General features: G+C 43.8%; 1 protein-coding gene and 7 non-coding genes across 9 annotated transcripts in view; 6 read left to right on the forward strand and 2 right to left on the reverse strand.

Annotated features, from left to right (window-relative positions):
• Positions 1-26,292, forward strand: part of itpr3 (inositol 1,4,5-trisphosphate receptor, type 3) — a 43,785-nt gene that overhangs the window by 14,460 nt on the left and 3,033 nt on the right. Inside the window, exons 16-61 of one of the 2 annotated variants that reach the window (XM_069716544.1) lie at positions 78-250; positions 457-576; positions 771-852; positions 1,004-1,119; positions 1,216-1,467; positions 3,346-3,490; positions 3,585-3,729; positions 3,871-4,079; positions 4,491-4,611; positions 5,250-5,276; positions 5,503-5,529; positions 5,744-5,770; positions 5,908-5,934; positions 6,156-6,182; positions 6,280-6,306; positions 6,476-6,530; positions 6,647-6,812; positions 7,996-8,163; positions 9,846-9,920; positions 11,050-11,169; positions 11,500-11,622; positions 12,423-12,623; positions 12,717-12,832; positions 13,492-13,627; positions 13,834-13,959; positions 14,165-14,290; positions 14,985-15,105; positions 15,616-15,797; positions 16,172-16,320; positions 16,497-16,605; positions 17,776-17,869; positions 18,896-19,071; positions 19,601-19,760; positions 19,980-20,197; positions 20,652-20,852; positions 21,591-21,701; positions 21,886-21,981; positions 22,084-22,185; positions 22,284-22,367; positions 22,887-22,997; positions 23,101-23,293; positions 23,426-23,545; positions 24,394-24,569; positions 25,133-25,297; positions 25,379-25,568; positions 26,191-26,286. In XM_069716544.1, the coding sequence (XP_069572645.1) occupies positions 78-250; positions 457-576; positions 771-852; positions 1,004-1,119; positions 1,216-1,467; positions 3,346-3,490; positions 3,585-3,729; positions 3,871-4,079; positions 4,491-4,611; positions 5,250-5,276; positions 5,503-5,529; positions 5,744-5,770; positions 5,908-5,934; positions 6,156-6,182; positions 6,280-6,306; positions 6,476-6,530; positions 6,647-6,812; positions 7,996-8,163; positions 9,846-9,920; positions 11,050-11,169; positions 11,500-11,622; positions 12,423-12,623; positions 12,717-12,832; positions 13,492-13,627; positions 13,834-13,959; positions 14,165-14,290; positions 14,985-15,105; positions 15,616-15,797; positions 16,172-16,320; positions 16,497-16,605; positions 17,776-17,869; positions 18,896-19,071; positions 19,601-19,760; positions 19,980-20,197; positions 20,652-20,852; positions 21,591-21,701; positions 21,886-21,981; positions 22,084-22,185; positions 22,284-22,367; positions 22,887-22,997; positions 23,101-23,293; positions 23,426-23,545; positions 24,394-24,569; positions 25,133-25,297; positions 25,379-25,568; positions 26,191-26,286 (5,791 nt within the window). The remainder of the gene's footprint in view (positions 1-77; positions 251-456; positions 577-770; positions 853-1,003; positions 1,120-1,215; positions 1,468-3,345; positions 3,491-3,584; positions 3,730-3,870; positions 4,080-4,490; positions 4,612-5,249; positions 5,277-5,502; positions 5,530-5,743; positions 5,771-5,907; positions 5,935-6,155; positions 6,183-6,279; positions 6,307-6,475; positions 6,531-6,646; positions 6,813-7,995; positions 8,164-9,845; positions 9,921-11,049; positions 11,170-11,499; positions 11,623-12,422; positions 12,624-12,716; positions 12,833-13,491; positions 13,628-13,833; positions 13,960-14,164; positions 14,291-14,984; positions 15,106-15,615; positions 15,798-16,171; positions 16,321-16,496; positions 16,606-17,775; positions 17,870-18,895; positions 19,072-19,600; positions 19,761-19,979; positions 20,198-20,651; positions 20,853-21,590; positions 21,702-21,885; positions 21,982-22,083; positions 22,186-22,283; positions 22,368-22,886; positions 22,998-23,100; positions 23,294-23,425; positions 23,546-24,393; positions 24,570-25,132; positions 25,298-25,378; positions 25,569-26,190; positions 26,287-26,292) is intronic. The other variant, XM_069716545.1, reaches the window with a different exon arrangement.
• Positions 2,108-2,181, forward strand: trnak-uuu (transfer RNA lysine (anticodon UUU)). Its single transcript has one exon. It is a non-coding gene; the product is annotated as a tRNA-Lys (tRNA).
• Positions 2,575-2,647, forward strand: trnak-uuu (transfer RNA lysine (anticodon UUU)). The gene has a single exon. It is a non-coding gene; the product is annotated as a tRNA-Lys (tRNA).
• trnak-uuu (transfer RNA lysine (anticodon UUU)) lies at positions 2,926-2,998 on the forward strand. The gene has a single exon. It is a non-coding gene; the product is annotated as a tRNA-Lys (tRNA).
• On the forward strand, positions 7,042-7,114 carry trnak-uuu (transfer RNA lysine (anticodon UUU)). Its single transcript has one exon. It is a non-coding gene; the product is annotated as a tRNA-Lys (tRNA).
• On the forward strand, positions 8,275-8,347 carry trnak-uuu (transfer RNA lysine (anticodon UUU)). Its single transcript has one exon. It is a non-coding gene; the product is annotated as a tRNA-Lys (tRNA).
• On the reverse strand, positions 16,996-17,068 carry trnak-uuu (transfer RNA lysine (anticodon UUU)). Its single transcript has one exon. It is a non-coding gene; the product is annotated as a tRNA-Lys (tRNA).
• On the reverse strand, positions 17,512-17,584 carry trnak-uuu (transfer RNA lysine (anticodon UUU)). The gene has a single exon. It is a non-coding gene; the product is annotated as a tRNA-Lys (tRNA).

A 26,292-nucleotide genomic window follows, 5' to 3' on the forward strand; every position in this document is an offset into this window, starting at 1 on the left:
CCCGATTGAACGAAATTCAAAGAGAATAAAGATGACGATTGGTTGTTTGAACTCTCTCTCTCTGGCTCCGCCCCCAGGAACACATCGCCAAGCAGTTCGGCGTGATGCAGGGACAGATCGGCTACGACATCCTGGCTGAGGACACCATCACCGCGCTGCTGCACAACAATCGCAAGCTGCTGGAGAAGCACATCACCAAGACCGAGGTGGAGACCTTCGTCAGCCTGGTCCGCAAGAACCGAGAGCCCAGGTACGCTCGGAGAGGTTCTCCGGTCCGCTCTCCGTCAAACTACACGTCGTTAGAGGGCCACTACAGGTCGTCTCCAAAAAGCCTCCGGCTCCATAGACCTCCTTTCAACTTCTCTGCAGAGAGTCGCCCCCTGCTGTTTGCGATATCTCACATTGGTGTGTTTTTTTTTCCCTCGTTCCTCGGTGTCTGATTGTGTCTTCGTGCAGGTTTCTGGACTACCTGTCAGACCTGTGCGTGTCCAACAACGTGGCCATCCCCGTCACGCAGGAGCTCATCTGCAAATGTGTGCTGGAGCCCAAGAACCAGGACATCCTCATCAAGACGGAGTGAGGCGGGAATTCAAAAACAATATTATCTGCACCTGCAAAATCAAAATCGTTCTGCCTAACTGGATTAAACATTGTGGTTAGAGGTTCGAGATCGGTTAGCATTAGCATGATCTCTAGCTACGATCTTTTTCCTCAGGGTCTATAAGTTTTGCTTTTCAATGTTGAAATAGTTTCCGTTTTGTTCTCTCAAGGCGTCGCGTGCCGAGAGAGGTGCCCCACGGTGGCGTTCAGGGAGAATACTTGGGGATGGATGACTACGGAGATGACGATGAGGTCGGTCGGCGTTTGTTTTTGTCTTTCAAAACCATGTTTTCTCCGAAATATTAACGACAATTCATCTTTATGTAGGCGGACAGGAATTAGGAAACTGCCTTCCCCTTGCTCCTACCTTTGAGGTCACGTGACCTGGTCTCTTGTGCTGCAGGTGTGGCTGGTGTGGACCGATAAGACCAACGAGAAACAGGAGAAGGGCATCAGACAGCTGGCTCAGGAGGCGAGACAAGGAAACGCTCACGACGAGAACGTCCTCACCTACTACAGGTAGACGCAGAAAAACTCCTCCGTTATTTTGTTAATCGCCCCCCAAGAATCAGGACTTAAAAACTCCAAACTCTCCTACCGTGGGCGTCCCCTCAGGTACCAGCTGAAGCTCTTCGCCCGGATGTGTTTGGACCGTCAGTACCTGGCCATAGACGAGATCTCCAAGCAGCTGGACGTGGAGCTCATCTTCCTGTGCATGATGGATGAGACGCTGCCCTTCGACCTCCGGGCGTCCTTCTGCCGCCTCATGCTGCACGCCCACGTGGACCGAGACCCTCAGGAGCTGGTGACGCCTGTCAAGTTCGCCCGCCTCTGGACCGAGATCCCCACCTCCATCACCATCAAAGAGTTGGTAGACTTTTAATACCATAGAAAAATATTCTTCTCTAACAGAGTTGTAACTGTCAGTACATTTTTAAATCCCACCTGTCTGGTTTTTTTGGGGTTTTTTGCTGGGAAAAAGCGTGGAAGCACAGGGTAAGCTTTTAATGAGGGTTCAAGTGATGGTACCTCCTTATCTTCTGGTGACGACTTTATCTCTTGGGGAAGAGTGTGATTGGACATCTGCCAGATGTTGTGCAGCTCTCTGTTGGACTGTCAAAACAGCATGGACTCCACAAGAGTTACCAAAATGTCTAATGGTGTCAGATACTAAAAAGCCAAGCTTCGAGTACTACCGTGTCTTCAGGACCCTTTACACAAGAGTATGAAGGATTCTTGATTTTAACCAACCTTATCCAACCATGCAGACGTTAGTGACCTTTATCCTTTAGGCTCCTCTGAACTGTGAGGTGGATCCTACTTGGATAAGACTTTAGTTTTCCACAACACGCAACTCTTAGATATTGTCGGAAACATTGGAAAGGCGGAAAGCGGAAGAAGGTTATCGATGCTGTCTGACCGGTGAACATATCAGACCAGAAATGTAATATTGGGTTTTGACTTTAGATGAATGGTCTAAGATTCACTGAATTACTTTGTTTTCAGAGCCTGGGTAGCTCAGTTTGGTAGAGCATCAGACTTTTAATCTGAGGGTCCAGGGTTCAAGTCCCTGTTCAGGCAATATTCTTCCAAATCTTCAACAGTTATCTTTATATAAACATTAAAGAGGAGTCAGACTGGCAATCTCCAACACTAAAATTATTCTCCATTATATTGTGTAGCTCTCCATTGTACTTCCAAACCAGCCTTTACTACCTTGAAAAATGGACTCCACAAGACTTCTGAAGATGTTAGTCTCAGTTCCTTTTGGGCCTGTGAATGGCGAAGTGGGTCCTCCTTTAGATAGGACTTGTTTTTATGGTTAATCCCACATGCTGGATCAGATATTGTCAGAAACATGGAAGAGTTGTCGAGGCTCTCGACGCTATCCGACCATCCAACATGCCCGAGCATAAAATTCCAGCTCGGGACCCGCGACGGGTACTCCAGAATTCTACTGGTGTTTCCTTCAGAGCCTGGATAGCTCAGTCGGTAGAGCGTCAGACTTTTAATCTGAGAGTCCAGGGTTCAAGTCCCTGTTTAGGTGATAATGTTATGGTCTTAACCTTATAAAGTCTTGATGACGACATGGTTGGTAATGTCGAAGAGGGCCAGAGTCCATTTATATTCAGCTTTGGACTCGCTTCTCTAGACCTCTCAGGAAAGTCCTGGTTGACAGATCTTTCCGAATAGTTGTTGAGGAAGGAGTTCCTGACGCTCTCCGTCCAACCATCCGACATGCCGCTATAGATTCAGCTTTACTACAATATGCACCCTTTAAGCTTGGTCCAAATGTACTAGGAATTCTAGATTTCATTTGGAAGAGCCTGGGTAGCTCAGTTGGTAGAGCATCAGACTTTTAATCTGAGGGTCCAGGGTTCAAGTCCCTGTTCAGGCAATGATCTTCTGGTCTTAACCTTATAAAGTCTTGAGAAGAGTTGGACCGGTCAGCTACAACATTTAAAACAATTTGCCTGGCAAATTGTGGGTTTCTGTCAAAGTAAGTGCTTCAGAAGTCTCCTTCACGTCATTCCTTGACCTCGTGACGTTTCCCATCGAGGTCAAGGAAAAGTGGTTCAGAAAGGATGTCATGGACCCGACGCCTCAGAGTCTGAACTTTTCAGGCAGTCTAACCATAAGTTAAAAAACTGTTTTACATGTTTTTGACACACTGGTTCAATGTTTGCTGAGTCAAAGGTTGGCGCTCCTTCACTTTCGCTAACTTTGTCCCGGTGTCGTCCTCAGTTACGACTCCAACATGGACGACAGCAGAGACAACAAGAAGAACCGCTTTTCCAACACCATGGCGTTCATGGAGGAGTACCTGAACAACGTCCTGAACGAGGAGCTGCCGTTCCACAACGAGGAGAAGAACAAACTCACCTACGAGGTCCGTCCTCTTTCTCCCCTCGTTTACAAACTTTCCGTCTTCCTCTTCCTCTCCTCCGTGATCACCTCCTCCTCTGCCTCCGCTCCTCCTCCAGGTGGTGAGTTTGGCGAGACATCTGATCTACTTTGGTTTCTACAGTTTCTTTGAGCTGCTCCGACTCACCAGGACCTTGTTGGGCATCATCGACTGTCGACCCAACCCTGGACACGCCGGGCTCTTATTCCACGATGACGCATCAGGTTGCGCTCTTTTACTGCTTGTCACCGAACTCGCCTCTAGTCTTCGTTTACCGTGAAGGGCGACCGTCAACGCTTCTTTTAATCTCACCGTTTAATGTGTTTTAATAATACCGACGTCACCGTCTTCTCGTCCGTCTGAAGGGAAGAACGTGAAGCGCTCCATACATGGAATGGGTCAGATGATGTCCACCATGGTCCTCAACAGGAAACCGTCCATATTTGGAGGCCCAGGTGCCAGAGGGGCGGGGCTAGGGGCAGGGCTCGATGGACAGAGAGGCAGTAAAGATAGCATCGATAAGATGGACCTGACGGTGATGGACACCAAGCTGAAGATTCTGGAGATATTACAGGTAACTAAGATAAACACATTATAGAAAAATAAATATAAATATAATGTTAACCATGTTAATGATGTGAGTCTTTTAGGTTAAGGTTAACTAGCTAGCGCAAACAAATTAGATAAGACAACAATGACCAACGTATCGTACAAAAATGAAAAATGACCTTGCAAATTTTGGAAAACATTTATTTGACGTGAACTTCGAACTTTTGGTTTTGGCTATATTGAGGAGGCTTGTACTACAATCAGCCACCAGGGGGCGAGCAAGACATTTTGGTTTCACTCCAGCTGCACATCTTTGTCGACAGTGTGTTGTAGAAACAACGTTACAACAACAAAAAAAACATGCTCCAGTAAAATAATTACAATTTGATGTTTTTGTTTTTTATTGTAACTGACTCCGCCCCCTCCTCTTCATCAGTTCATCCTGAATGTCCGTCTGGACTACCGCATCTCCTTCCTGCTGTCGGTCTTCAAGAAGGAGTTTGTGGAGGTTTATCCCATGGCTAACGCTGATGCCACCACCAACATGGAGCACTCAGGTACACAAAGCCGGTCGAAACACACACTTTTATGCTCTTTTAACTTAAAGAACTTGCATAAACAGAATATTAAAAAGTGACATTTGGCTGCTGAATTTAAGATTCGTTTCCAGGTGATGTACAAAATTGCAGTTTTTCCTCTCATCCTCTACAAAAATGTCATTTTTCAATTTTACAGTTTTGCTCACCGTGTCATGTTTGGTTTATTTCCGTCTTAAAAATGTATATCTTGATGCATCTTAAGCGGATGTTGTGATTGTTCTTTCTTTCTCCTCCATAAAAGTAGTTGAAATCCTCTGTTCGCAGCTTTTGTTCCTATTGTACAGATCACAGACTGAAAAATGAGGCTGATGCGGAAATGCTTTAAACTGCAATACTACTGAGTGCCGCTAGGGGCTCCAAAAATGTCTCAATAGACTCCCATTCAACTTATAAAATACAAAGTCCATTTTTGTCCATGGTGTCCTTCGTTCTACTCGCCTGTTTTCAGATAGATCTCCCACAAGATAAGTCGAAAATGAAGTTTGATTTGCCTTTTTTCTAGATTATAATCACTGTTTGTGTGTGTGTGAATTACTTGAACACACTCTCTGCAGGTTTTTGTAAAGTTATTTTTTTATTTCTTTTAATGCCTCCAGACGTCCCAGTTACCGTGGAAACGACAGGTAGAATAGAGACAAACTGTGAAGTGACATTTCAGGCTGAAAATAAACGTAGAGTCAGAGTGTGTGTGTGTGTGTGTGTGTGTGTGTGTGTGTGTGTGTGTGTGTGTGTGTGTGTGTGTGTGTGTGTGTGTGTGTGTGTGTGTGTGTGTGTGTGAATTACCTGCAACACACACCATGCAGGGTTTTGTAAATGTTTTATTTTTTTGATTTCTCCCGATGCCTCCAGACGCCCTGGTCCCCGTGGAAACGACAGGTAGAATGTAGACAAACTCTGAAATAATATTTCAGGCTGATAGGAGTGTGTGTGTGTGTGTGTGTGTGTGTGTGTGTGTGTGTGTGTGTGTGTGTGTGTGTGTGTGTGTGTGTGTGTGTGTGTGTGTGTGTGTGTGTGTGTGTGAATTACCTGAGCACACACCCTGCATGGTTTTGTAAAGTTTTTTTAAAATTATTTCTCACGATGCCTCCAGACGCACCGGTCACCGTGGAAACGACAGGTAGAACATAGACAAAATAAAATCATATTTAAGATAATAAACGTAGAGTCAGAGTGTGTGTGTGAATTACTTGAACACAAACTCTGCAGGTTTGTTTAAAGTTTTTTTATTTTTTTTATTTCTCCCGATGCCTCCAGACGCCCTGGTCGCCGTGGAAACGACAGGTAGAATAGAGATAAACTCTAAAATAATATTTCAGGCTGATAGGAGTGTGTGTGTGTGTGTGTGTGTGTGTGTGTGTGTGTGTGTGTGTGTGTGTGTGTGTGTGTGTGTGTGTGTGTGTGTGTGTGTGTGTGTGTGTGTGTGTGTGTGTGTGAATTACCTCAACACACAGCCTGCAGGGTCAGTAAAGTTGTTGTTTTTTTATTTCTCCCGATGCCTCCAGACGCACCGGTCGCCGTGGAAACAACAGGTAGAACGTAGACCGTGTGTGTGTGCGAATTACTTGGAACACAGACCTTGCAGGGTTTAGTAAAGTTGTGTTTTGTCGCCTCTCCCGATGCCTCCAGACGCCCCGGTCGTCGTGGAAACGCCAGGTAGCACAGAGATGCTGGGTGATAAGAGTCGTAGAGGCAGCTTCCATTTCATACAGTGAACCATATGAGCATCCCGCGTGGCTGCGGAGAATCTTAAAATACTTTCCTGTCTGTGAATTCAGTCCTGTTGTTGTTGTTTATGAACTTCGCCCTTTTTGTCCTTTGTCAGCCGCCATAAACCTGCAGCACATCGGAGAGCAGGCCGAGGCCATGTTCGGAGTCGGGTATGTAATACCGGACACGTACATAATGTAACGATAACCACGTTAACGCACCTGGAAACGTTGTGTTAATATGAAGAAAGGAATATTTAGTGTGTTCATTTTATTTTTTTTGTCAGGAAGGGGAACAGCATCCTGGAGGTGGACGACGAAGGCGGTCGGATGTTCCTGCGTGTGCTGACCCACCTCACGATGCACGACTACGCTCCTCTGGTGTCCGGAGCCCTGCAGCTGCTCTTCAGACACTTCAGCCAGAGGCAGGAAGTGCTGCACACCTTCAAACAGGTACGCACACACACACACACACACACACACACACACACACACACACACACACACACACACACACACACACACACACACACACACACACACACACACACACACACACACACACACACACACACAAAAAGAGAGGCTTCTCCCACACGCTTAAAACCGAATGATCGGACGGCGTCGGGAAACTTCGGGGAGGTTGTAGGTTTTCTGAATCTGCTCAGGTGCATTTGTCAGAGCCTGGATAGCTCAGACGGTAGAGCATCAGACTTTTAATCTGAGGGTCCAGGGTTCAAGTCCCTGTTCAGGTGGTGATTTTCTGCTCTTAACCTTATAAAGTCATGAGAAGAGTTGGACCGGTCAGCTACAACATTAAAACAATTTCCCTTGACAAATTGTAGCTTTCTGTCTTAGTAAGTGCTTAAGAAGAAATCTTTTCGCCGTGTAATCCAGTGAGTTAAAACCTCTTATTAGTCACACCATGCATGCTTATCATGACATGTCTGGAAACCAAACATTGTGTTCAAATCATGTTCAAATCGTCTAAATGATCGGCTTTGTTTTTCAAACTTGTACATAAATTAAAACAATAAAAAACACTCCTAAAAAGGTACAGATGGGTTCAAGGAAGAGAGATGAGGAGGCGAAGGAACGTACAGTATCATCAGCGTAGCGCTTTAGTCTGAGCTGAGATTAATGTTACTCTATAAATAACTTCAACTCAGAGTCCAGAGGAGGTGCAGAAGTCTGGTGTTCTCTCAGACCACTAGAACAACAATATGCTGAAAGGTTTATGATGGAAAATGTTGCCCAATAGATAGATAGATATTTTATTGATAACGCAAGGGGACATTTTTTTTTTCGTTACAGCAGCATGGAAGATACGGCAAAAGCAATAAAAGTTACAGAATAAAAATAGAGGTATTAAAGGTATAAATATAGAAAACATCTAAATGCACTGTATATACAAATAAAATAGAATAAGATAAAACATTTTATTAAATTAAATTAAAAACAAATGCAACCGTGTTAATGATGTAGGATGGATTTGGCCAGAGGTGAGTTATTTGTAAAGTCTGATTACAGTGGGCAGGAATGATCTCCTGTATCGGTCCTATAACGTAAATATATAAAACCCGTACGTACTCCCAGCTTCAATCCTCCGTGTTATTTTTTCTCCACGTACCTGCAGGTCCAGTTGCTGATCTCGGCTCAGGACGTGGAGAACTACAAGCTGATTAAGGCGGACCTGGACCGCCTGCGGACGCTGGTGGAGAAGTCCGAACTGTGGGTGGAGAAGAAGAGCTTGGGAGGAGGGGACGGGAAGAAGGACAAGAAAGACAAGAAGGAGAAAGGAGAGGTGAGAAACATGGCGATCTAACTTTTTCCTCTGACCTACGACACCGACAAAGATTCAATTCATTTTGAAGCTCAGAGCGACGAATCTTCTGGCCCGGATCCTCACTTTAAGGCCTGTGTAGCTCAGATGGTAGAGCATCGGACTTTTAATCTGAGGGTCCAGGGTTCAAGTCCCTGTACAGGTGTATGACTCTTAATATTTCATTTTTCCTAAAAAAAAAAAAAAATAGGACACAGTGGAAGTTATCAAAAAAATACGAGTTCAAGGAAGAAAGTGTTGAAAAGTTGAGTATCATCAGCCTACAGCTTTAGTCTGACTTAAATTTTTCGTATCTTTTCAGTGCAATGTTAATGTTAACAAGAAGTCAAACAAGAATTCAACTCAATTTAAGATACGATAATAATTACGCTCAGCTGCTCCCCCTCGATTTATGTTGAAATTGACAACTCGTCTTCAGTATTCGTCAGCCGTGTTGCCGTCAGTGTGTGAGTGTGCGTGAATGGGAGGTAAACATATTAATGCACTTTGTAAACTGTTAATGGTAAAAACGTGTGTAGAAACGTGGATTATTTTTTGTTTTAACACCCTCTCTTTTGTTGGTGTTTTTCTAAGTGTTATGTATTCATGAAAAATCCACCCTAAGTGTGTGGACATGCAACTGTTTACGATATTAATATGCCGGGGGCTATATCTCTAAAAAAAAAAAAAATTATACAGGATAAAAAAGGACACACGAGTTTTAAGAAAGAAAGAGGATAAAGAGGTGGTGGAAAGTACGGTATCGTCAGCGTACTGCTTTAGTTTGACTGAGTGTTTTTCCGACGGAAAGTTTCATGTCGCTTCACGACTACTTCCTGTGTTCCTTCTGAGACTTACGATATTTTTTTCAGGACTAAAAGGTGATCGATGCAACTTGTTGAAACTAGTTTTATAACAACTAACTGTGGTAACCTCTGACAAACTAACTGACACGAGAACCATTTACTAGAAAAATGATGGACCTTTTATTAATGATCCCAAAGCTCCTCATGAAACTGAAGTACCAAAAAGTTATATGTATTGCTCTTCTGGCCCCGTGGTCTGGACTCCCTGGTACGGTGGTGTGGGGGCTTGTCGGTGTCTCCGCTGGCTACACGGTCCTGGCTTCATATGTGGCGTGGGACTTTTGTTTGCATGTCGTACTTCCCTTTTTCTTTTCTTGTTTTGTTTTTTTTACGGTGACACGAAAGGCACGGTGTTTTAAAAAAAAGTCTTTATACCATTATTTTATTATTCTCGTACCTCTTATACACACTTTACATTACATTTCATTTAGCTGACGCTTTTATCCAAAGTGACCTACAATAAGTGCATTTCAACCATGAGGGTACAAAACCCAGTACAACAAGAATCAAGAAAATACAATTTCTTCAAGAAAGCCAAACTACAAAGTGCTAAAAGTAAGTGCCATTTTAAGCGCTACTAAAGTGCTACCTACCCTACTTACCCTGCATTATCAAACAATTCGAAAAAAAAACAATCAAACGAGCACTTTCTTCACTAAAGAATCACTAATCGGGCTTATTGTTTATTAGTTACAACGCGCAGACGCTGCGATAAGTAAAAGTCAGTTTAAGTGTGTATAACGCGGTGCCATACCCAGAGAGAACTGCCTATGCTGTCTTACCCTCTGCATCCTGCAGGGGGCATCAGAGGACACAACGCCCAAGAAGGAGAAACTGGAGAAGGGTAACGAGAACTACCAGAAAGTCAAAGAGGTGAGAAAAAAACTTGTCCATCCGCGTTCCTGTTTTTTCTTTTTTTGTGTTTATTTGTTTTGCCTCCATCGTCACTGTGGTGTTTCTGCCAAACATTTCCCACAAATCACCTGTCAATCAATCAATGTGGGCGGGGCTGCGATGTGTCTTTCCGACGACGAGGTGCTTCACGTGGTGCTTTAAAAAAAATCTTTGTCTCTTCAACATGGTGGTTTACACTGCTCACAATTAATTACACTTAATTGTTTTTTTCCTCACACTCGCTCTGGATGTCGGCATCTACCAAATGTAAACAAGGAAGAAAATGAAAGGACAGTTTTGTGATTTTACAAACACGGCTTACATAGTAAGAAATGAAAAATCCACAGTCCATGTTTTTTTTTTTTATGAACATACTTCTAGACACTGGCAAAATAAACTTGGATCATCAGCAAGTAAAATAGAAGTTTAACATTTTTAAAACTTGACAAATGTTCTTAACAATATGTAAAACAACAACAGCAACAGTAATGGGCCCAACAGGGAGCCTTGGGGAACCCCACAAGCAAACCTCAGAAGAAATTACTTTTTACGAACATACTGATTTACATTGGAAAAAACAAACTTGGACCATTTTCACTTAAAATAAATGTAAACATTTTGGAAACTGCAAAAAAAATCATGTAGAGTATGCAAACGAGACTTGGTCAACGCCTGGCTGGACTGGGAACAAAACGCTGAAGGGCTTTTAATTTGAAACAGGGGGCTTTTAATTTGTAAAAATCCGTTTGTTTCTCAGGCACTTGGCCAACCAATGGAGTAACTTCTACCTCTCATGTCAGGGACATTTACAGGGCAAAAATAAACATTAATGATTCCAACATGGAGCCTTGATGAACCCCGCTGGTTAATATTCAGTAATTCTTTGAGATATTCTTTAGCTAGGTTGACACCACTGGTGTCCTTTTTTTTAGCATCATTTATTAGTTCGATATATGAACTGACTAGTTAAAAGGAGAATAAATTGTAGTTTTGTTCAGCAGTAGGTATTTTATGTTGAAGACAAATAAATTGTAAAAAAACCAAAAAAAACGGCTTACGTTCAGCACGCTATCCACCGTGAGACGTCCATCCTGTCTGTCCTCTGCAGATCCTGGAGAGGCTGAACAAGATGTGCAGCAGTGGAGTTTGGAAGAAGCAGCAGCGGCTGTTGAAGAACATGGGAGCTCATAAAGTCATGCTGGACCTGCTGCAGGTCTCCTACGACCAGGTGAGACCGGAAACCGCCAAAATAAAAGCATAAAGGCGCAAGAGTGGAGTCGAGAGTGCAGGAAATACATTAATTTATTCCAAGTTTGATCATGTTTGTTTTTCTGGATCCTTGAAGTTTTATAAGTTTTGAAATATTTCAATAATTATGTCATACCAAAAGTTTTTACTTTCAGCCATCCAGATGAAGAGTCTCAAAGTTCAGATGGACGTCCTGAAATATATGAAAATCATTTAAAATTTTCCCCCTCTAACTTCCTCAGAAAACATCATTCCAGCTACTTAAATGTACAAATGTGCATTCCTGAAAAACGTCTCTCGTCCATTTCAGAACGACCTGAAGATGCAGGAGATCATCAGGTTCACTCACCTGTTCCTGCAGAAGTTCTGCATGGGGAACCAGGAGAACCAAACGCTGCTGCACAAGAACCTGAACCTGTTCCTGAACCCCGGGGTACGCCAGTCCAGCGACACAGCGACGATAATCAGCTTCTAATCCGCATATTTAATCATCAAATAACAGCGTGAAGCCACGTTGACGCCCCCTAAAGGCTGCAGGCTTCATTACAGACACCATTTATTTATTATCCTCACAGCAGTGAACATTTGTCCTGACGGGGACGCCAAATTTAAAATCTGTACTTACGACAAGTCGAAACAGTTCAAGCTCATATTTTAAATATTTATTCATCCGAACTTATAACTGATGTTTGAAGCAGCTGTAACTTAAATTTCTGACATTTTTCTTTGCTGATACGAAGCAAAACAAACCAAAACTTGCGACTTTTCACGAGTCGTCAGGTTTCTATAGCGGCTAGAAGTTCAAGAAAATGTTAATATTTAGACTTTTTGTTTTAACCTGCTGGCAGATTTATAAACTTTAAAATAAGCACCTCTCACTTTTCAGTGTAATGTTTTGTGTTTTTTCTCGAAGCAGCTGAGACATTAGCAAAAAAAAGTTGACGGTGATTTGGTCCACAGTTGTTTAGAGATCTCAAAAGTATTATTTGATCTCAGATATTAGTTTTGATGATCAATGACTTAATTCATCAATTCAAATGTTTCTTTTTTAGGTTTTTTTCTGTCTAATTTTGATGATTCTGGATTTTTCTCTGCTGGTTTAAAACTTAAAAACAAAGCTGTTGCATAATTTTTCGTCGCACCGGGTCAGAACTTGGCTCTCGGTCGGTTCACCGAGTCGTTAACCGTGTGACGGGAAGTAAAAAAAAAAAACCTCCTCCCCCTCCCCTGCAGCTGCTGGAGGCGGAGACGGTGCAGCACATCTTCAGTAACAACTACCAGCTGTGCACTGAGATCTCGGAGAGCGTCCTGCAGCACTTCATCCACTGCCTGGCCACGCACGGCCGCCACGTCCAGTACCTCAACTTCCTGCACACCATCATCAAGGCCGAGGGCAAGTACGTCAAGAAGTGTCAGGACATGATCATGACGGAGGTGAGGACGAGACAGGACAGCTTTCGGGTGGGACGGAATGTCTCCGCGCCATTTGCGTTTTTTTTTTTTTTAATTTCTAGTCTCTCCTCGTAGTTAACGAACGCGGGCGAAGACGTGGTCGTCTTCTACAACGACAAGGCTTCGTTCAACGTCATGCTGGGACTGATGGCGGAGAGCAGGGAGGGCGTTGGCGAGAACAGCCCGCTCAGGTAACCACGGCAACTAAGTATTGTACGACCACCGTTCCCCCCCCCCCCAATAAAAGTTAGGAAAACATATCAAATGTTGAAACTGCGAAATCTTTATCGTTTTATGTAAAATGTCTGCTCGTTTAAATTTGATGGCAGCAGAGATCACCTCTTCTTTTAACAACACTTTAAACGTTTGGGAGCTGAGGAGACCAGTTTCTGGAGTTTTGAAAGTGAAATGTGGTCCCATTCTTGCCTGATGCAGGATTTTAGCTGCTCAACAGTTCAGGGTCTCCTTTTGTCGTATTTTATCAAGTCACGGTGCTCCAGATGTTTTCAATGGGTGACAGGTCTGGACTGCAGGAGGCCAGTTTATCACCGGAGAATGTGGAATGGACGTTGTTCTGCTGGAATAAACAAAGATGTTCCCTGAAAGACACATTGTCTGGATGGCAGCATATGTTGCTCCAAAACCTGAATATATAATTCAGAATTAATGCTTCCTTCCCAGATGTACAAGCTACCCATGGCCATGTGATTTTTTTTTTTTAAGTGGGCGCTGATAACGAGCTGGAGGGTCCCTCTCCTCTTTAACCTGGAGGATGCAGCGTCCCGTGATTTCCCCCAAAAATAATCTCAGATTTAGTTTCGGATGCTGAGACGATGCGGTGTCTCTGCAGGTACCACATCTCTCTGGTGGAGCTGCTGGCGGCCTGCGCTGAGGGGAAGAACGTCTACACCGAGATCAAATGCACGTCTCTGCTGCCCCTGGAGGACGTGGTCCGAGTGGTGACTCACGAGGACTGCATCACCGAGGTGTGTGTGTGTGTGTGTGTGTGTGTGTGTGTGTGTGTGTGTGTGTGTGTGTGTGTGTGTGTGTGTGTGTGTGTGTGTGTGTGTGTGCAGGTAGAAAGCACGAACACGAAGCTAACCTGTGTGTGTGTGTGTGTGTGTGTGTGTGTGTGTGTGTGTGTGTGTGTGTGTGTGTGTGTGTGTGTGTGTGTGTGTGTGTGTGTGTGCAGGTGAAGGTTGCCTACGTGAACTTTGTGAATCACTGTTACGTGGACACGGAGGTGGAGATGAAGGAGATCTACACGTCCAACCACATCTGGAAACTGTTCGAGGACTTCACAGTGGACATGGCTCGGGTACACACACACACACACACACACACACACACACACACACACACACACACACACACACACACACACACTTCATGATCAAGTTATTTTGGTCAAAGGAGCAGAAAAACACCAGAACAGCACATTTTTTTTCTTTCTTTTTGTAGATTCATTTTACCTGCAAACTTTAGATGTAAATATTTTGGGGGATTTCTCGTTTCCTCTGCAGGTTTGTAACAAACGAGAAAAGCGTCTCACCGACCCGATCCTGGAGAAATACATCATCAACGTGGTCTTTGACACCATCAACGCCTTCTTCAGCTCCCCGTTCTCTGAGAACAGCACCTCCCTGCAGGTGAAGTCACGATGATTTAAATCAACAATACGTCCGGAAAAAAAAAGTTGGACGCTGTGTAAAATGTAAATAAAAACATCACATGAACTCATATTTAATATAAAATAGACCAAAGACGACATATCAAATCTTACAACTTTTTTATTTGTATTGTTTTATGAAAAAGATCTGCTCATTTTGAATTTGATGGCAGCACCATCTCTAAAAAAGTTGCGACACGGTCAACAAAAGACTGGAAAAGTTGTGTAAAGATAAAAATTAAAAAAATACCTGGTGGAACATCTGACAACTAATGAGGTTACCAAGGCAACCGATCAGCAACATGATTAGGTATAAATTAAAAAAAAAAAAAAAGCATTTCAGAGAGGCAGAGTCTCTCAGCAGTGAAGATGGGGAGAGGTTTCAAAGCTGGAAATCACTGCGTGGGCTCAGGAACACTTCTGAAAACCATCCACAAATACAGGTTAAAAACTCTGCAAAGAAAAAAACAGATCTAAACATGATCCAGAAACACCGCCGCCTTCTCTGGAGCCGAGCGTTTACAGAGTGTTGTTAAAACAAGAGGCGATGCAGCACGGTGGTAAACATGACCTCTGTCCCAACTTTCTTTGGAAACAGGTTTTAGTTTGTTGACTTGATAACAGATGTAAACATCATCATCATCATCATCATCATCATCCTCTTCCTCCGTCAGACTCATCACACCATCGTGACTCAGCTGTTGCAGTCGTCCGTCCGCCTGCTGGACTGTCCCTGGCTGCAGCAGCAGCACCGAGGACAGGTGGAGACCTGCATCAGGACGCTGGCGCTGACGGGTAAACAGACACACCTGCATCCACCCGACATCCGTCAGGTAGCTAGCTAGCTAGATAGATAATAGATAGATAGATAGATAGATAGATAGATAGATAGATAGATAGATAGATAGATAGATAGATAGATAGATAGATAGATAGATAGATAGATAGATAGATAGATAGATAGATAATAGATAGATAGATAGATAGATAGATAGATAGATAGATAGATAGATAGATAGATAGATAGATAGATAGATAGATAGATAGATAATAGATAGATAGATAGATAGATAGATAGATAGATAGATAGATAGATAGATAGATAGATAGGTAGATAGATAATAGATAGATAGATAGATAGATAGATAGATAGATAGATAGGTAGATAGATAATAGATAGATAGATAGATAGATAGATAGATAGATAGATAGATAGATAGATCTAAAAGAAAACAAAAACCAAGTTGCATCCCTTCTGTTTTCGACCGCTGTGACCTTTTGACCTCTGACATGTCTGTTTCCCAGCTAAGACCCGGTCCATCTCTCTGCCTCTGGACCTGGAGGCTCAGATCAACTCCATGCTGTCCAGCTCGGCTCTGAACTCGCTGTCGCGCTCCAACCCGCTCTACAAGTCCTCGTCGCGCTCGTCCCGGCCGTCGGTTCCCAGCAACCCCTGGGACTACAAGAACATCATCGAGAAGCTGCAGGTACAAAAACAACAGCAACACAAAAACCTTCTCTTGAAAAAAACCTCTCGTTGCCCTGTTTTGTTTGTTTGTTTGTTTGTGGCGGGGTTTGCTTTGTTTTGGGTTTTTATGTTTTTGTTTGAATCAATTTTTACACCACATTTTTTTCAGTTACTTGTTTGTTTGTCTGTTATATTTATAATTTCTGTATTGAGTGGCAGTTTGTCACAGTTACCTCCAAGCGACACACGGTTGAATATAATGTATTGTATTTCCTAACTTTCTAGGGGTGTAGTCCTGTTATGGTTTTTTTTTTCTGTCTGGTACATTTGCAAAATCAATAAAACAAAAAAGATTTGAGGACAATGACCGGCGTTTCTTTTCTTCTTTTCCAGGACATCATCAACACTCTTGAGGAGCGCCTGAAGCCGCTGGTGAACGCCGAGCTGTCGGTGCTGGTGGACGTCCTCCACCAGCCGGAGCTGCTGTTCCTGGAGGGAACTGACGCCCGGCAGCGCTGCGAGTCCGGCGGCTTCATCTCCAAGTAGGTCCTCTGGAAGCTTTAAAAAAAAAACGGAGCTTGCGTGCTCGCTCACAGAGGCATGATGGGTAATCTGTGTGTGTGTGTGTGTGTGTGTGTGTGTGTGTGTGTGTGTGTGTGTGTGTGTGTGTGTGTGTGTGTGTGTGTGTGTGTGTGTGTGTGTGTGTGTGTGTGTGTAGGTTAATCCAGCACACCAAGGCTCTGATGTCCGCGGAGGAGAAGCTGTGCATCAAAGTCCTGAGGACGCTGCAGGAGATGCTGATCAGGACTCTGGACTTCGATGAAAAGGTAACCGACCGGTTTCCTTAAAAATAAAAAATATTAAAAACAAATGACTGAATATGTGTGACTAAAGCTGTTTTGTGGAATTTTCCTGCGCTATATATAAATGTGTATATAAATTATGGCTTGAAGCATAAATATATTCAAAACCACATAAAAAAGGGCACAAATGAGAATTTAAAGAGTTAAATCAGAAATATTAAACAAATCAAAATTTTCAAATTAGTGATTATTAACTCCAAACCAAACAGGTTAACTCTAATATTTATGATACCTGCTATGTTTCATATATTCAGATATTGTTTGCCTTGTGATTTGAATTTTTTTCTTTTGTCTTAATAATTTGTTGTACTCTATTCCACTCCTCTCGAGAGTTTATATAAAGGTTAGATATGTTGCCTGAACAGGGACTTGAACCCTGGACCCTCAGATTAAAAGTCTGATGCTCTACCGACTGAGCTACCCAGGCTCTGGAAGATGCAAATCTAGAAATCTCAGCTCAGACTAAAGCTCTACGCTGATGATACTGTACCTTCCTTCACCTCCTCATCTCTCTTCCTTAAACCCCTCTGTACCTTTTTAGGAGTGTTTTTTATTGTTTTTATTTCTTGCCAGAGGCCGAAGTCTGTGTCTTTACTATTCAGTGTACTTAAAAACTCTGTGAGGGACGACAATATGTACAAGTTTGAAAAACACAAAGCTGATCATTTTGACGATTTGAACACAATGTTTGGTTTCCAGACATGTCATGATAAGCATGCATGGTGAGACTAATAAGAGACTTTAACTCACCGTGAAATTAATTCTACTTATGCATTTACTGTGACAGACAACCTGCAATTTGTTTTAATGTTGTTAGCTGACCGGTCCAAATCTTCTCAAGACTTTATAAGGTTAAGAGCAGAAGATCATCGCCTGAACAGGGACTTGAACCCTGGACCCTCAGATTAAAAGTCTGATGCTCTACCGACTGAGCTATCCAGGCTCTGAAAATCACAGAAATGCTCGAGAATCCACATCAAATCAAAAGCCGTGATTTTTTTTTTAAAGTTGAATTTTTATGGTTCGGATGGCGTCAGAAAGTCTAACTAACGTGGTTAGTCTGTTCATCGATGACTTTCTGTTCAGAGGAAGGAGGTTGAAGTGACTTCCTGTCCCATTCTTTTTTTCTTACAGGGAATTTCCCTGCGGAAGGTTTTACTGCAGAACTACCTGTTTCCCAACAAGAAGAACAACCCGAAGAACGACCTGGCTGAGCTCGGAGCCACAGGTAGTAAAAGCACCGTGGAAAAACAGGACTGAAAAATGTATTCAGCAAAACCACAAACAAAAAGGAAAGAGTGAAAGTAAAATAGAAGAATACAAAATAACAGAAAACATGACAATAATCCAAACAAGAGAGAGAGAGAGAGAGCTGTCAGTCATCCCACTGATGGACTTCCTGTTTAATCTTCTGAAAGGAAGTGACATCACAGCCAGGAAGTGTGAACACAGAGAAATGTTTGAACAAATAGCTGAAGGCTGCTGGTGAGACGGAAAGATTGAATGTGGATAAAAGCGATAAACTGATGATAATATTAATGATCAGTGATGTGAGTGTAGAGAAGTCGGTCTGATATGTGGATGTAAAAATGTGCACTGCTGGCAGTTTATTTAAATCTGAGGTGGTTTTTTTACACATTTTGAATTTTCCTGTTTAAATTCCCCGGAAACTTTTCTGATAATTTCATAGTAATCAGCTGATTTTTTTTTTTTAGTCTTAAAGTACCAAAAATATTCTGACAGTTTTGTTTTTTGTTTTTTTCTCAGAAATGTTACTTGTTTATGAAAAATGACGCCGTAGTTTAAAGTGACGACAGACTTAAAAACAACCTCAAAATATATAAATGTAGAGAAACAAATAAATAAATGCAGAAATAGGTGGAGTTAAAAAAAAAAATAAAAAATTAAGTTTTATGTATTAAAATGTAGAAATATTTTCAATTTCATGATGGTCAAAGTAGTTTTTTTTTTTATTCATTCATGTTTTAAATTTGGTTTTTTTTGCATTTATTTATTTATATAATTTTTCAAAATAGCCTCAGATGTTCAGCAGTAAACAACATTTTGCTGCTCGGACTGTGTTGAAGATATCCTGATAATTTACATATAAAATACCTGATAATTGTTAATGAAGCATGCAGTATGATTATGAGACTTTGCTTGACTTGCCGTCTGGTGAAAGTTTAAGAACCTGATGACCAGAGAATCCTAATTTTTCTTCTATTTAACACAATAATCTGTGTTTGTGCGTCAGGCGTGGAGCAGGAGCGCGACTGGGCGGCGGTGGTGACGGTTCAGTGTCGTCTGGACCGCGAAGGAGGAACGAAGCTCTTCACCGACCTGGTGATGAGCACCAAGAACGACAAGATCTTCCAGGAGAGCATCCAGCTGGCCATCTGTCTGCTGGAGGGAGGCAACACCGAGATACAGGTCACTCACACACACACACACACACACACACACACACACACACACACACACACACACACACACACACACACACACACACACACACACACACACATTTGATGTGTGATTTGATGTTGGACTTAGACTTTGAACTGGTTTAGTCTTGACTTTAGACTTAGTTTTGGGCCGGATTTCAACTTAATTTTAGACAGTTTCAGTTTTGGACTTGAATTTGGACTCTTTCAGACCTGGTTTTTGATTGTGTTTAATCTTTGGATATTTGGAGGGTTTTAGACCCAGTTTTGTTCCTGATCTCTGACTTATTTTAGACTTGGTCTTTGTTTTGGACTTGAATTCGGCTTCTTTCAGACTTGATTTTGGACTCAGTTTAAGACTTAGTTTGGACTTGTGTTCAGATTAACTTTAGACTCGGTTTTGAACTTTGTAGATTTGGTTTGACTTGAACTTGGACCGTTTCAGACCTGAAGATGAATCCGACTGGATTGTAAGTTAACCTGCTCATCTCTCGCTTCCCGTCCGTCTCCTGCAGAACTCCTTCTACAAACTGATGATGGGCGACAACAAGTCCGAGAAGTTCTTCAAAGTCCTTCACGACAGGATGAAAGAAGCTCAGACGGACATTAAAGCCACCGTTTCGGTGAACGTGGGCGAGATGACGCACAAGGCCAACGAGAAGGAGCTGGAGAACGGTGAAGTTAACGGTGTTCCCTGTAGGATACGACACGCCTTCACTTTTATTTAACTTCTTTGTATATAATTTTGTTTATGTAACAGATTTTTATTCTATTTTATTTATTCTAGTCTCCATCTGGATGGTTTTTTAGAAGTAGTTTGGTTTTCATTTGTTTTTGTAAAGTTTGTGTTTTTTTATTTTTTATTATTATGTTTCTCTTTTCTTTTAAAAAAAGGTGGTTCTTCAGCACTCGTACTTCCTGGTTCGGCAAGTCTCCCGTTGCTGGTCCAGGGTCAGCCCATCGCTCCGGTCGCAGGTGCCGCCGCCCTGCCGGTCCAACCGGCAGCAGAGCAGCGGGAGGTGGAGACGGAGATGGGACCAGCTGTTATCATCATGAAGCCCATCCTCAGGTTCCTGCAGCTGCTCTGTGAGAACCACAACCAGGACCTGCAGGTTAGTTTACATTAACTAGTTAATTAACCTATAACCAACCAAGACCTGCAGGTTAGTTTTCACTAACTAACCAATAACCAACCAGGACATACAGGTTCGTTTACATTAACTAACCTATAACCAACCAGAACCTTCAGGTTAGTTTGTATTAACTCACCAACCAGGACCTACAGGTTAGTTTATATTAACGAATGAACAATTGCTAACTAATCATTTGAGTATATGAACATGAGCGTGTTTGAAAAAATACAGGGATTTTGATTTGAAACATTGACTTTTAATTTGAAATGGACACAGGAAGTTGCATCATTCAGCCGACCAACGGCGTTATTCACTTCAATCCGGTCGGTTCTGGTTTTTATACCACCCTCTAGTGGCCGTTAGAGGAAGTGCAGCCGCTCCTCGACGATTCGAGGTTTGAACGAACGCGTTTGTGACTTTGTGTTTTGGTCAGAACTTCCTGCGCTGCCAGAACAACAAGGCCAACTACAACCTGGTGTGCGAGACGCTTCAGTTCCTGGACATCATGTGCGGCAGCACCACCGGCGGGCTGGGCCTGCTGGGCCTCTACATCAACGAATCTAACGTCCACCTGATCACCCAGACACTGGAGACGCTCACGGAGTACTGCCAGGGCCCCTGCCAGGAAAACCAGGTAGAAATACACCGTTTTATTCATCATAAATATCAACAGATGGGATTTAAAGAGTAAATAAATAAATAAATGCAGAAATAGGTGAAGAGTTAAAATTTCTATCTGTTAAAGTTTTATGTATTAAAAGAGTGGAAATATATTCAATTTCTATATTATCAAAGTAGATTTGTTTCATTTATTCATGTTTTTAATTCGGGTTTTTTTGCATTTATTTATTTATACCTAGAAAACAACATTTTGCTGCTCGGACTGTGTTGAAGATATCCTGATAATTTACAGATAAAATACATAAATAAATGTGATATAAAGAGTAACAACACATCTGGAATGAGACGCTAGTGTTGCCCCCCCCTGTGGTGGAAATAACTTACTACACCACCGCCACTGTTTGATTCATCTGGGTGTAATCAGGTGGGGTTTTTTTTTTTTTAGATGGGAGAGATTACCATGAGTCGTCTACAGAGTGTTGCATTATGGGTTGTTGTAGGATTCACGTTGCTTAGCTGGCGACTTATAGTCTTTAATTCAGTCAAATTTAGAATGTTTTCGGGAGAAACACCTTTCACAGCTTCTCCTGACGTCTCTATGAGGGGACGGAGAAAGTCCGAATTAAAACCCCGAGCGCCGTCAGAGGAATTGAATTCGGAGAGGAAACGGACTCGTTGTAGCTCCGCCCACCAATGAGGCACTAACGTCCCGCCATCGTCTGGATTTCTGCGTTGTGTGTTCTCGTTCCAGACGTGCATCGTGACCCACGAGTCCAACGGCATCGACATCATCACCGCTCTGATCCTCAACGACATCAGCCCTCTGTGCCGCTACCAGATGGAGATGGTGCTGCAGCTGAAGGTACGAACGCTCGCCGTGCGCCGACCCGACCCGGCGGAACTGACGCGGTTCTGATGAAGACCGGTTGCGCGTGAGGATCGTCCGCTCCGCACGTTGGGTTTTGATGATTTCCAGAGAAAATGTTCGTATACTCTTAAGATACGGGATGTTTTGACTGCTTGCTGTGTTCCTCTCCTGTTGCCAGGACAACGCCTCCAAGCTGCTGTTGGCTCTGATGGAGAGTCGCCATGACAGCGAGAACGCCGAGAGGATCCTGTTCAACCTGCGGCCGAGAGAGCTGGTCAGAGTCCCAAACCAGATGTTTCAGGAAGCTGCTGTTAAGAGGTCGGAGGTCATGTGGAGATAAAAAAAAACAAAAAACTGTGTGTGTGTGTGTGCGTAGGTGGAGGTGATAAAGAAGGCCTACCAGCAGGAGACAGAGTGTGAGGAGGTGGAGGTTTCTCCCCGGGAGGTCGGACACAACATATACATCCTGGCTCAGCAGGTGACTGAAACGCCAGCTCCTGATTGGCCGCCTGGATTTCCTGGATCACTTGTTTGTAAACGAGACTTTTGTTTGTTTGTTTGTTTGTTTGTTTGCAGCTGGCGAGACACAACAAAGTCCTGCAGAACCTCCTGAAACCTCAGAAGAAGACGAAAGAGGGAGAGGAGGGCATCTCCTCCATGGTAAACATCCAACCGCTCATCCAACCATCAGTTCATCCAACCATCAGTTTATCCATCCATCCATCATCCATCCATCCATCCAACCATCCACCCATCCATCCATCAACCATCCATCCATCCACCCACCCACCCACCCAACCATCCATCCATCCATCCAACCATCCATCCGTCCATCCAACCATCCATCCATCCATCAACCATCCATCCATCCATCCATCAACCATCCATCCATCCATCCACCCACCCACCCACCCACCCACCCATCCATCCATCCAACCATCCATCATCCATCCGTCCATCCAACCATCCACCCATCCATCCATCCATCAACCATCCATCCATCCATCCATCCATCCATCAACCATCCATCCATCCATCCATCCATCCATCCATCCATCCATCCATCCATCCATCCATCCAACCATCCATCCATCCATCCATCTATCCATCCACCCATCCATCCATCATCCAACCAATCGTCCATCCATCCCCTAACACTTCCTGTTTGTGTCTCTACAGTTGAACCTGAACAACCGTCCTCTGTCCCAGATGTTGAAGTCTTCAGCTCCAGCTGCAGTCGTGGAACAAGATCCTCTGGAGTACTACGACCTGCTGACCTCCCAGATAGAGGTACTAGTACTACAAGTACCACTAATACTACTGTTAGTACCATGTTGCAGCACTGAATGTCTGTCGCTGACGTCACGTGACCGATGCGTGTTTGTGTGTTCAGATTGTGCGCGACGACCGCAGCATGGAGCAGATCGTGTTTCCCGTTCACCCCATCTGTGAGTTTCTGACCGAGGAGTCCAAGATCCGCGTGTTCAACACCACGGAGCAGGACGAGCAGGGGTCAAAGGTCACGCACTTCTTTGAGCAAACCTCCTTCCTACACGGAGAGATGGAGTGGCAGAAGAAGCTGCGGAGTGAGTTCAGACGGATGCTTTCCATTCAGGGGAGGGCGGGGGGGGGGGGTGCGAAACCGTGGAGCAGGGTCACTGAGAGTGTGTGTGTGTGTGTGTGTGTGTGTGTGTGTGTGTGTGTGTGTGTGTGTGCAGGTATGCCAGTGCTGTACTGGTTCTCCAGGAGGATGAGTCTGTGGGGAACCATCTCCTTCAACCTCGCCGTCTTCATCAACCTCATCATCGCCTTCTTCTACCCCTACAACTCCGGACAAGGTACTACTGCAAGTACTACACCCCCCCCCCCCCCCCCCCCCCCCCCCCCCCCCCCCCCCCCCCCCCCCCCCCCTCACACCTACTACACCTACTGCAAGTATTACACCTACTGCAAGTACTACACCTACTGCAAGTATTACACCTACTGCAAGTACTACACCTACTGCAAGTATTACACCTACTGCAAGTACTACACCTACTGCAAGTATTACACCTACTGCAAGTACTACACCTACTGCAAGTATTACACCTACTGCAAGTACTACACCTACTGCAAGTATTACACCTACTGCAAGTACTACACCTATTGCAAGTATTACACCGACTGCAAGTACTACACCTATTGCAAGTATTACACCTACACCTACTGCAAGTCCTACATGTGCTGCAAGTACTACACCTACTGCAAATACTGCCCCATCTCCAAAAAAGTAGTGACACTACTATCACTAATATAAACAGAATGTGATGATTTATAAATCATGTAAACTCATATTTTAATTGAAAATAGAACAAAAAAACAACAAATGTTGAAACTGAGACATTTTATTGTTTTAAGAAAGATATGGGCTCATTTTGATGGTCGCAACAAGTCTAAAACTATAAAATTTAAAAAACAGACACAATTCTGTCAGTGGAAATCACTGCATGGGCTCAGGAACACTTCTGAAAACAGTCGTCTGTGAACACAGTTCATGATTCTGGAACTTCTCTGTGGTTCAAAACAGACACAATTCTGTCAGTGGAAATCACTGCATGGGCTCAGGAACACTTCTGAAAACAGTCGTCTGTGAACACAGTTCATGATTCTGGAACTTCTCTGTGGTTCCTCCTCCTCCTCCTCCCAGCCGGAGCGATCGACGACTCCCTGCTGCTGATGCTCTTCTGGATCCTCACCGGTCTGTCGGTCCTGTGTTTGTTCTCTCAGCGTTACGGCCTGCAGCCGCTCACCCTCGCTCTGATCCTCCGCTCCATCTACCACCTGGGCATCGGCAACACGCTCATCCTGCTGGGCTCGCTCAACGTAAGGCACATCCGGGCATCACAGGCCCCGCCCACAAGGGACACCTGGGCATCACAAGCCCCGCCCATAAGGGGGACACCTGGGCATCACAAGCTCCGCCCATAAGGGGGACATCTGGTCATCACAAGCCCCGCCCACCTTTATTGGAAAACCTGTTCACTGGGAACATTTTCTGTCCTTTGACCTCCAAATCCAGTCACTTTCATCTGTTTACATCCTTTAATTGATTTTTTAAAGCTTTTTAGTTTTTAGCTGCTTGTTTTTATTTACTCAGAGTCGTCACGGTTGCATCTGACTATTTTTTATAATACTGTTACTTTCTTTTTTTTAAGTACCAATTTCTGTTTTCTAGATTAGTTAAACGTAGCTCCTGAGTTTTAACTCCCCGTGTTTAGAATCACCGAACTAGTTGAGTTTTCAGGATAAATTGCGTTGATATTTGATATTTATTCTTTTTAAAATACTCTGCTGTGATTGGACGTCGATGCGTCTCATCATTTCCGGTTGCCCCTCCAGCACCATGACGACCGGCTGCTTTTCTCTCTCTCCGTGTGTTTCACCAGCTGATCAACAAGGTGGTGTTTGTGGTGAGCTTCGTGGGGAACAACGGGACCTTCATCATGGGCTACAAGGCCATGGTGATGGACGTGGAGTTCAACTACCACCTGGCCTACGTGCTCACCTCCACGCTGGGCCTCTTCGTCCACGAGCTCTTCTACAGCATCCTGGTAAACCCGAACACCTTCGATGACGTTTGCGTCGTTTCTGGAGGAGTGAGAATAGCTTGACGTTCTCTGCTTCCCGTTCAGCTCTTTGACCTGATCTACCGCGAGGAGACGCTCTTCAACGTGATCAAGAGCGTGACGCGCAACGGTCGCTCCATCCTGCTGACGGCGCTGCTCGCCCTCATCCTCGTCTACCTCTTCTCCATCGTGGGCTTCCTCTGCCTGAAGGAGGACTTCATCATGGAGGTGGACCCGCTGGCGCAGATCGCTGCAGGTAAAACTGAGGGAATGTTTTGGTTTTTACCTGCAGTCAGAACCACAGGCTGAATATAAAAGTGTTCGTAGCTTCCGGGTCTGGAAAATGAGGCTGATTGCAGAAAGTGTCTTCAGCTGCAATACCAGCGAGTGCCACTAGAGGTCGTCTCCAAAAAGCCTCCGGCTCCATAGACTCCCATTCAACTTCTCTCATCAAATCCAAAGTGAATAAAATGTGTCCATCAGTTATCTCGGTGTTGTTAGCTAAAGTCACTCCTTCTTATTAGTTTTCTGGAGGTCCATCTGAAAATAAACCCTCATTCATTAGAAAAGAAGATTAAAAAAGACCTGTTTTGGGGGCGTGTCTTGTTTTTTGATTGACAGGCCTGGGGTGCAGTCAGGTTACAGCTTGTCATGGACAGATGATGGATGGATAATGGATGATGGATGGACCGTTGTTGTTAAATATATTCTTTAGCATCTGCAAACAGTATTTGGACGTGTATTTAATATGTAGTTTCAGCTTTCTAGTCAGTGAAAGTTTAACGTTTGAGTGTGAACCCTGTCGAGCAAAAATTAAATCCGTCGTATCGTCAGCAGTTCGTCTCCTCAGTTTTGTTTCCGGTGTTTCTGTCCCGCAGCTCCTGAACACACCGAGGCCTCGCAGGATTTCCTCAAGTCGTGCACCGCGGACGGAGTCAGCTGCACCGCAGAGACCGACGTCGCCGAGGAGGAAGGTGAGC

This window comes from Brachyistius frenatus, unplaced genomic scaffold (assembly GCF_029030835.1).
Source record: "Brachyistius frenatus isolate BFR_SWC_R1_liver_20210118 unplaced genomic scaffold, ASM2903083v1 Contig_159, whole genome shotgun sequence".
Taxonomy (NCBI): domain Eukaryota; kingdom Metazoa; phylum Chordata; class Actinopteri; family Embiotocidae; genus Brachyistius; species Brachyistius frenatus.